Source organism: Lycorma delicatula, chromosome 5, assembly GCF_047948215.1.
Source record: "Lycorma delicatula isolate Av1 chromosome 5, ASM4794821v1, whole genome shotgun sequence".
Lineage (NCBI taxonomy): Eukaryota > Metazoa > Arthropoda > Insecta > Hemiptera > Fulgoridae > Lycorma > Lycorma delicatula.
Genome location: NC_134459.1, coordinates 67,356,442 through 67,367,652, shown reverse-complemented (window position 1 = coordinate 67,367,652; position 11,211 = coordinate 67,356,442). Strand labels below are relative to the sequence as shown.

The following is an 11,211-nucleotide window of genomic DNA, read 5'->3' as shown; positions in this document are numbered from 1 at the left end:
CTAACATAATTTGAATATTTTGCGTTAATAGGCTTATTTAACTATTAGTTTAATTAATTAACATAAAAAATAAAACTTATTTATTAAATAATTTATAAACATTTTTTTTTTCGATATATATCTTATAGTCTAATTGTAAAGAACGGAGTATTATAAATAAATTTGCGTGGATAGACGTGTTAACTAAGGAGTAGAAATTAATAAGTTAAAAACAGGATTTGGAATGACGGTTTTCACTAATTAAATTAATAACATTGTAAACCCGTTTTACAAGTTCACACTGATTAATTAATAAGGAACACCTCTTAAAAATGTTTTCTTGTACAAAATTAATCATTATGTAAATATGTAGCATAACTTATAGATTAATGTCCTACAAGTTAGTCGGTAGCTAGTATTAAGTCAGTAGGCATTCGGTTCGGTACAGATGTTAAAAACTAATTACCCTGTTAAATGCGAATCTTTATCTTTGTCGAACGTTTGTCGTTCTCGACTTCTCCCCCTTCTTTCTATTAGTTAAAGAAGGCCTCCGCCCAGGTGTTAGCGGATACGGGTGGAAGGGGTTAAAAAGTCTTGAACGATAAAGAAGGACAGAAGATATTTATTTAGTCTGAAACAAAGAAATGGACCGTGTTGTAGGTAGGGATAGATATATACTACCCTATTGGACAGTCGACTTCATGATGGCGTTGAAGGCGGAGCCAGCTGTTTTCCCTACCACTACGGGCTACTGACCATGCCTGACAAGCAATTCTCTCTGCTCAGTTGATTTCGTTGGCAAGTGAGGATATGTTACTGTAGCCTGACCGTGACCACATTGTACTGCGCACCATTCATTGCCATGGACTCAGGTAACCCCGTAAACCCTCGAGCCCCCACCGCTCGATGTCACCCCTTACTTTTTTAGTTTACCAACTAATTGGATTATTAACAGTAAATAAAAAACAATTATCCAACATCATCGAGTTAAATTTGTAAACAAACCGTATTAAGTTTGATGTGCGCCTAATTATAATTTGGTACAATGTATTTTTTTTACTAAAAAAAGTAATAATAAATACAATCGTACTGTTCCAGCGACCTGGAAAAAATAACCGTAAGAAAAATTAATTAAAGTTGTTTCGGAATTGTAAAATTAGGCCTAATTTATTTATATATCCTACATTTATAGAACTGTAAGTTTTTATCCGTTAAAAAAAGAAGCGAAATAAATTTCAGGAAGTTCTGTAAAAAATTTTTTCTTAAAAATAACAGTTTAGTAGAAATACGGTTTAATAATACAACAATAATCGGTTTTTAAAAGTAAACTTTAATTAGTGGTTAAATTTCAAACTAAAACGAGTCGTGTTTTACAGAAAAAAAATAATCTAAATTATAATTTTTGTCTTAAGTCTTTTTTTCGGATGAATAATTTTTATAAGTTAAAAAAAATTCAGTAACGATTTAAATTATAAACATATTTTGTATCGGATTATGATAAAAATAATTAATAGATGCCTAAATTTTAAATTTAAGTTATTTTTTGTTATACAGCAAAATTAACTTGATAAAAAAAAATTACGTTACAAAAAAAAATCCTTAATAAAAGTAATAAACACGATGAGGCTTATATTTTTATTTTTTTCTAATTTCTCACCTAATTAGGTAGAAAAATGAAAACCCTTAAAGTAAACTACGAATAAATAAACAAACATTCGGTCAAAATTTTGTATTTTTAAACTAATTTTATCTAAGTATTAATTTATATATTAAGTCAATTTATATTAATTTATTATTTACTTTTTTGAACATATTAGATTTAAAATTAATCTAAGAATTTTTTTGTGCTAGTTAAATAGGCTATTACTGGTAGGTAAAATTTTATTTAATGATTTATTTTGTTGTACATATATAATATGTCAAATTATTTTATTTTATTTTTTCTTAGCACAATATAAATTTGTTTATTAGGCTTTAATTTTGAAGATTAACTTTTTTTAAAAAGCATTTAATAAAAATAATTTTAGAAAATAAGTTTTAGCCTACCTTCTTAAAAGTTAATTTAATTTTCCTCTTCTATTAGATTTCAAAATTTTTTGGACTTTCTCAAGTGCATAATTTAATATCAGGATAATATAGGAATTTTTGAAGAAGTGTGTTAAATGTAAAAAGTTTTTATTTAGTACCAATTTGTCAGTAGTTATTTCAGTTAATTGTCGGTTTTTATACTTAATTTTTTTCAAAAAATGTTAATTTGATAGTAAAAACTGAAAATTGACACATTCCTTTCCACGGTTGTTTTTTTAACAGGTTATGTTTTAGTTTATTCAGCATATAAATAAATAATTTTATGTTATAAAATGTATATAATACAGATATATTTAAAAAATGTTTTTATTAGACTTAATTTTAATGATTAGAATAAAATTAATTTTAAGAATTACACTTACTTAACCTAGAAATTTATGATTAGAAAAAAATGATAATTTGGTTTTTACTCTTTAAAATAAAAAAAGAACGTGTTAAAACTACTGTGTAATAATAACAAAAAAAAATTATTTATAGTTAATTGAAAATGTAATTGTATTATTTAAATTTACGAGAAAACACAAGGATAGCAAAAATCTTATTTTTAGTCTGTACTGTTTACAATTTATTTGGGTGGCAGTTAACTTATGAAAAGCATAAGTTTAATTGTAAATAAATAATTAGATTATTGGGACGTCATATTTATAAAAAGAGAATATTTTTGCTTTGACACATATAATTTATTTATTTACAATAGATTACTTTTAATTTAAATCTAAAATGTTAAATCTTAATGACATTAGGTCTTATTAAACTCCTATCTATGTTTCATTAAGCGCAAGATATGAATAAAACAATACGGGGTAGATAAAATATCTTGAACATAATTTAGTAGCCAGTCTTCCTTTTTATTAATGGAATAAATAAATTTAAACCATTAAAAAGGTCAGTACATAATTATATCACATTAATCATATCAGGATTGTTACTGTGTGTTTTTTATTCAGCAACAAAACGAACAGTTGAGGTATTATTTGCTCAGACGGTTAACCGTGGAACAATCGAAAATCGCGTATGTTTCATATTAATCATTATCATATAAAATAATTATACAAATGTAAAAATTTGAAAGTAGTACAATAAACAGAAATCAGAACATAATAAATAAATAATTTTTGAGAAGTTAATTGGAAGAATACTAATTAAAAATAATGCGTAAAATTTATATATATATATATATATATATATATATATATGTGTGTGTGTGTGTGTGTGTGTATGTTTGGGTGTGTGTAAACAACCACAACAATAATATTATTATTAAAGAAATTCTCTAGTTTAATTTAAAACAAATCTATTGGAAAATATTTTATTAAAAACGGCTATGGAAGTGTTGGAAATGTAAATTATTCAATTCAAATTAAAGCTATAGTGATCAACACGCGCAAATAGTCATAAACATTAACTTACTAGTGTGAAATAAAATTATAAACTTGTCTAAGAATTTTATTTTTATCTATGTTTTCATTTAATTATTAAAAATAAAACTTTTTGTGTTAAATAAATGTATTATATCGTTTTACCAAAATTTAGTGTGCGATTTTAACATTATGTACGTAATATGGTGTGTTTAATGTTATTTAAAATGAAGTTGGTAATGAATAAAGTTTTAATTAAATTTTTTTAACAATAAAATGGTTGATGTGTTTAATTTTATCATATACGGTTTTAATTTGCCGAGGAATAATGGAGGTAGATCTTCTTAGGCCTACAGTTGTTAAGGGATGAATATTTTGCGTGTTAGAATATTTTTTTTTGGGTTGGAATAAGTAATTGACTAAAAAAAGATAAATACACAAAAATGGTAATACATAGACTCTTCAGTTATACGTGTTATATAACCTTATCTCTACTACTATAAATTTATATCTACAGTTTTAGAAGTATATTATAGTAGATAAAATAATACAGACATATAATACATAGAATTTATATTATATATATTTTAACGAAGGAGATTTTATAATATAAAAAATAATAAACAGTTTAAAGAAAAATATCGGTTCCATTCCTAGGATGTATGTCGTTTTCTACACGGTGAAAAATTCCATACCAGTTCCCAAATATAAACGCCATATTTAAGTGATGATGTATTAAAAAATGGTCCATGAATCAAAATAAAGTTGATATTAAGTCAAAATTTTATTTTACTAATTATCAACACTACTTGCCACTGATGAAAGCTTCCTATTTGTGGCTGAAAACGTTTTGACTCGAACTAAATACCGCTCATTAAGTTTAAAATTTAATTCAGTTCTTTTTTTTTAAATTATCATTTATTAAAATGAATAATCATGGAGAATTTTAATTTCATTTTTACTATTATATATGAAAATACAAAAAAAAAATTTTATAGGAAGTAAAATAATTATAAACTATTTAAACTTCCCCGTTTATTAAGTTAACTTAAAATGTATAATTAATATTTATAGTTTAACTACATTCCATGCTTTATTATTTATTTTATTTAAAAAAAAAAAATTATTTCTAATTTTTGCTAAAAAAAAGAATACGGAAAAATTCGTTAGTTTCCTTGGTATTTGTAAAGAAACAACTGCCATAAAATTAAATCAATTAGATATATTTAGCAGTGGTATGATTGTTTTAGGTTAAAAAAAAAAAAAACTGAGATGTAGTATTTATTTTAAATACTTTATTTTAGTGGAAATTTTGACTTAACAATATAGTATAATTTAATTTATTAAAAAATAGAGAAATTGAATAATAATAATAAAAATATTTCAATCCTTTGACTAATACTATCTTTCGATTTTAACTATTTTCCACAAACTGCATGGTCGCAATAAAAACTGCGATATTAGAAGTTTTATTATAGTTAAAATAAAATTCTTCAACCATTAAAACTTTTCTATTCTTACAATTTATTTGAAAATGCCGTAACTGTATGATTCGTAGATATTCCTGTAGTCTTAAACAGAATGCAGATAATTTTTATTTTTATTTTATCCTACATTTAATAATGATACAATTATTAAATTAAATACATATATATATATATATATACACGTACAGTTTTCTTATCTTTTCTCTTTTTTAAACGCTTTCGTAGTAGTTTCTACTTCTTCATAACATATTAAATTGTACATATTTTACTAAAAAATATTAAAAAATGTTTAATTTTAATTTTAAAACAAATTACAGAGACTAAAATGGTCAGCTAGCTTTAATATTTTAATTTTTTTAACATATTTTTAATATAATATTTATATTTTAATACTTTCTGACGAAGTGACGAAGCAGAGATTTCTGCGAAAGCGCTAAACAGACAGAAAATAAAAGGGAAAAATGTTATATTAAATAGTAAGTAAACGAAATTAATTTCTAGAAATAACTGTAATCTCCTGTTAAGATGCAATTTGTTAGACTATTTACATAGTTTATTTTCATTAACGAATATGACAGTTTATTTTTGTAAAAACTAGGCTATTAATTGGAAACAGTATATCTGGAAACTTTTGTTTCGTTTAAAAATATTTTAAATATGAACATAAATATGAAACATAATGAATGAAATATGTTCATTATATTTTGATGAACATAAATATGAAATATTTATGTTCATGTAATTGTTAAATATTTTAAAATTATAGTATAAATTTCTTTGGAGTATTGACTATTTAATTAACATATAAATAAGTGTACGGTATATTTAAAATTTCATTAAAAAAATTCTTTTGATTCACTTTAAAAGAATAGTCTTCAGCACGTGTTTAAGTAGGATTTTAAGTGTAATTTTTATTGTTGTGTTTAGATTATTCATCGGACTGCTCGTTCATTTGTAAGTCATATTATAAATATAATTTAAATTATAATTTTGTTTATTAATTCTAATTCTTTCTTTTGTTAAAATTTCTTTTAAAATTTACATTTTTTAATTATAAATTGAAGTAAAAAAAAAAATTAGATAAAGGTAACAAAAACTAAGCACAGATTATGTAAAGTTAGAGGATTAGTTTTGCCGTCTATAAGTATATAAATTATAAAATTTATAAAGAACTTATTTGTAATATGCACTTACGCAAAACAGAAACAAAAAATAAAATATATATATATATATTATTAACTCAAAAATATACTAACTCAATACTGAATACTTTACTCAATACTGTTAGTATACTAAATATACTAACTCAAAAATTACGACGGTACAACATAAATAATTGCGCGCGCGCACACGAAAGAAGTAAATAATATATTTAAAAAGTTATGACAATCGGAAAAATTTTATTTTTGTTGAGTTAGTTATACATAAATTTTAGATAAGTAAAATTTCCGTAAATATATATACTGATGTTCTATTTTATTATTTTTAAATTAAATATTGGAGCTTCATCATTATGAAAAGCTCTTTAAAAATACTTTTTTTTTAATTTAGGTTATTAATAATTCTTATATTCCAAATTTTTTAAATACTTTTATTTGTAGTTGCATCAATAATTAAAGTCATTAGCGATTGATCAGTATAACGTAATTACCGTTAAATGTATATATAGTCTTGAACGAACTCAAGCCGACCATTCTTGAGTCATGTGGTTAATTGAAACCCAATCACCAAAGAATACCGGTAACCACGATGTGGTATCAAATCCGGAAAAAAGTAACTACATTTATTAGGATTTGAACCTGGGAACCTCGACTTCGAAATCAGCTGATTTACAACAACGCGTTTATCACTAGACCAACCGTTTGGTCTACAGTAAAATAAAATCATTATTTTTCTGAAAAAATAATGATTTTATAAAAATTTAAGTTATGAAATTTTAACAAAAATGAGTTACTATGATTTAAATAAAGTTACTTAAGAGAATGTTAACGAAAAAAAATCATTTGTTGTAGCTAAAATCAATTGTAATTCCCAGAAAACACGTTTTCTTTTATTCATAATATATTCTATCTGCAGTAATTTTGTTGAAATAGAATTAAATATTGTATTTAATGATATTGACTAACTTGTAATTTAACCTTTATAAAATCATATGAACACTAAAGTTACTTAAAAAACGTTTTACTAAAGTCAATAATACTCATATTTTACATAAAATTTGTGATGTAATAAAATTTATCGTATAACTAATTCTAAATAGTTTTCTGTTTTATTCTTCTGTATCCATTATTATTTTTTAGTATTTTCAATTGAAAAGACTTCAGAAGGAATCCTAAATTTCTTTTATAATCACACAATATTATCGTACATTATAATTTTAGGATCAGTAAAAAACAGAGTTCTTAAGAATGCTCAATTACAAAAACATAAGTGATATCAAAAGATCTAAAAACTGCCTCGGGTTCTTTACGGAGAATTAGAATGTGTGTTAGGTAAATCGTATTTAGCAACTTTTCCAGACAGATTTTAATATTATAATTCTTCTTATTATTATTATTATTTGTTTAATAGATTCTTGTAAGAATTCGAGATTACATTAAAATGAGTTCCTTTCAGGGAATATTAATGAAATGTCAGCCAGTGTTTTGAAGTACCTTAACTGAAAACTGATTTAAGAAAAAATTGTACAAAGTATGTTTTCAAGTATTAAAATTACTTGTTAAATATGTTCCACAATAATAAACAGACTAAAATTTAATAAAACCGTATGAAATTATTTTGAGAAATTAACTCTTAAAAAATCAGGAGTTTTAGAGAAAATAATGTTTTTTAATAATCTTATTAAATTGCTTGGAATTATTAAAAATATTTATGTAATCATTGATTCTATTTCTATATTGATTCTGTTAGGGACCTAACCTCCAAAAATAACAAAAAAATATACATAAAGAAATGTTTAATTTTTCATCTGTACATTTTTTAAGCTTTTCCAAACGTTTTTAAGAAATTCAACTACTCAAGATTTAAATTTTCATTGATATTTTAGGAATAAATCCAATGAAAACTACAATACTGTGAATAAACTCCTTTTCAAATTTTTTTATTGTTTTTTTTTTGGGGGGGGGGGAAATTTGTGAATTCACATATACTCGTAAAGCATTAATATATATATATATATATATATATATATACGTATTTTTTCTTTGCTGTTAAGGTTACTTATTAGGAAGTTATTTAAGTAGTATAATTTCTTTAAAAGGAAAACATTTAATTAAGGATAAATTATTTTTAAACGAGAAATGTACGCAGAAGTTTATGAAAAAATATAAAGCAGGTTTATTTTAATTCTAACGCATAATTATTTTTCCAATACGTTTCAAATAAGAATAAAATAAATAAGTAATAGTTATGATTTACAGATTTTCAGTTCAACTAGATAAACCGATATTGAAATATCGAATGAAGAGATTTATGTCGATGTAATTCCTCAAAACAAAATTAATTATACATTTGGGTACGAGCCACAAAATTCGATTGAGAACCCTCAAAGGTCACAACCTCGAAGTACTTTTATGCAATATTTAACGACGGCAATGTGACTATTTAACAAACCAGTCAATTTTTCCCAAATCTCAACGACAAATGTGTTTCTTAATCATGTCTAATATGATTTTTTATTTCAGAAATTTAACAAAAAATTTAGCTAATTTATTGATAAAATTAAAAAAAAAATACAATAATGAGTTGGTTTCAAGTACAACAAAAAGATTGCAACAAAATAAACCATAAATATTTTTTTTTTGTTAAGCTGTGTCTTAATTCATTTTCTCAAATCTAAACATTAACTAAAAATAAAAGCATTTTATTAATATAATAAATTAAATCGAGATTTAAGCTTCATTAAAAAGTGAAAAAGAAAAGAAAGAATGTGGATTGGCAGATAAATTAAACAGTTAAATTTTCGTGTGTTCAGGAAAAACGTTGTTGGTGGAATGTATTGAAAATATTCATGCATAGAAGATTTAATATTTATCTCTTACCATGACCTTCAGGTGGGCTATTTGAAAATCACAAATTTCTTGTATATGTACAAAAGTGTTTCTTGGGAGGCTTTTACTCTTTCTCAGGTACCTTCTTAGCAGCTGATGGTAAAGTAACATTGTTGCATCATATATTGAGTTTGTCAACGCAAATTCGAGGATTAGTAACGAGGCACTATCACTCTGGGTAAAGATACCCGACTTTCTAAAGTACAGTAAGTTGGAAGAGGTTGGTGTGTCCTTCGGATAGGTTTGTCTCTTTTCTCATTTTGTTAGTAGATACATCGTCCTTTTCTCTCTATCTACTCTTTGCTATTTTTCTTGATTGGTCTACTCCCCGATTTGTTCTGCTAGCTTTGACTAAGCTCCCACTGAATCCGTGTTTAGGATATGAGGATCTGTAAAATTACTGCATCCTTGATATTTGTATGGACCGGCGAGGATGATACTTCCTGTTGACTTATCCGTGTAATCCATGACTTTCTTTCTGGTCTGTAAAATAAGGTCTAATTTTGGGGTTATCTGTAACACATTTATATTCTTATTATCTTCCTGTTGTAAGCGATGATTTACAAATGATACGATCCATGTAATCCTTATACAAATGTGGTGCCCGTTTTTTTGGTTTAGCCATGCAAGATTTTTTACAGTTCCACTTAATGTCTAATGAAACTTCTTTTTACCTATCCATTCCAAAATTCTATTCCCTAATCTACCTACCCTTCGTTTATACTTATTTTTAATTTATAATTTAACTTAGCTAATCGTTTGTAATTTTTTAACATAGATTGGCAAACGTTGTTGATGTAACCTGTAATTTGCGTTTTATCTACTTATGTATTTAATTATTGGAATTTTACGTTAAGTAAAGGAGAGGGAATATTATTAATACCTTAAAATCTGAAAATAATAAACATTTTTTTTAATAAAGGGTCTCTCATTTTCAGCGCAAAAAGTAAAATTGCAATAAAACAAAAAAATATGTGTAATATCAACCAAATCTTCTTTTTATTTTCATGCTTATAACATTACATTACGTTCGCAAAACATCATCATTCATATGGTTTCCACTGCTTTGCTTGGTACAGCCTGGTCTATAAACATTGCGTGACTCTTTCGCAAAAATCAACTTAAATTCCGCTAATAACGCGTTGAATATTTGCTTTCAAGTCATCAATCGCTAGTTGTTTTTTGTTATTGACTTGGAACTTATAACCCCAGAGAAAAAAGTATAAGGGAGTCAAATCACACTATCTTGGTGGCCAATTGACGTTACCATTTCGTCAAATCACCAAACTTTTGACTGAATTTTTTCAGCAACTGTGTGGCATGTAGTACCATCCAGTTGAAACCAAACAAAAAATCATGAATCATAACTCGATAGCGTTTACCATTTACTATAACAGCATCTCCTTGCTCATTTTCGAAAAAAGGCCCGATGATGCTATCATCTACCAGCACATAATCCACATCAAGCAATGATTTTTTTCGGATGTAATAGTCGTTGTTGAATCACTTGCGGATTGGAATCATACGGAAAATTTGCTTATTTACAAAGCCATCAAGCCATAAATGAGCTTCATCTGTAAAGCTGATTTTTTAAAATAAAGATTTGGATCCACTTCGAGCGCTGTAGACTCCATCAGCAAAACGTCTCGCAAAGAATGATCCCGCGGCTTTAATTCTAGTTGAATCTTATATAGATGTAGATCAAAATCTTGACGGAAAATTCGCGATGTTCTTGAAGAACGGTCCAATGCATGTGAACGATGTGAAACCGATAAATTTCTATTTTCACGAACACTTGCACTTACAGTAGCAATATTCTCTTGACTTCTTGCGTTTCTTTTGTAATTTGGTGTTTCAATATCAAGAAGAGAAAATTCTCTTCGAGCCTTTTGATCAAACGATGGATTGCTCTTTTGTTTGGTCGATAATGCACACCATAAATATCGCGAATTGCACGATAAGTAGCTGTAACCGATTCCATGTTCATTAATACATTTTTATGATTTGCAAACGTTGGTGAGGCGTGTAGCGTTCCATGATGATTTGCCATAAACTACTGAAAATAAATGACGCTTGAAAAATTAAAAAAAAAACAAATCATTGTCGCCACCAGAATCTGTCAACCTTTTGCGCTCAATTTGAAAAACTCCTTAATTATTCTAGGTACTAACGTCTTTTATGTTAATACCAGAAAAAATATCGACCTTCTTGTCATCTAATCTACTCGTATTTCATTTTTAAGTCTGGACG

The 11,211-nt window shown here is 25.8% G+C and overlaps 1 protein-coding gene across 3 annotated transcripts in view; it reads left to right on the top strand.

Annotated features, from left to right (window-relative positions):
• Positions 1–709: 709 nt before the first annotated feature.
• Positions 710–11,211, top strand: part of Poxm (paired box pox-meso) — a 163,217-nt gene continuing 152,715 nt past the window's right edge. Inside the window, exon 1 of one of the 3 annotated variants that reach the window (XM_075366355.1) lies at positions 710–851. In XM_075366355.1, coding sequence (XP_075222470.1) covers positions 842–851 — 10 coding nt within the window. In that variant the 5' untranslated portion in view covers positions 710–841. Of the gene's footprint in view, positions 852–951; positions 1,097–11,211 lie in introns of those variants that run through there. The other 2 variants (XM_075366354.1, XM_075366356.1) reach the window with 2 other exon arrangements.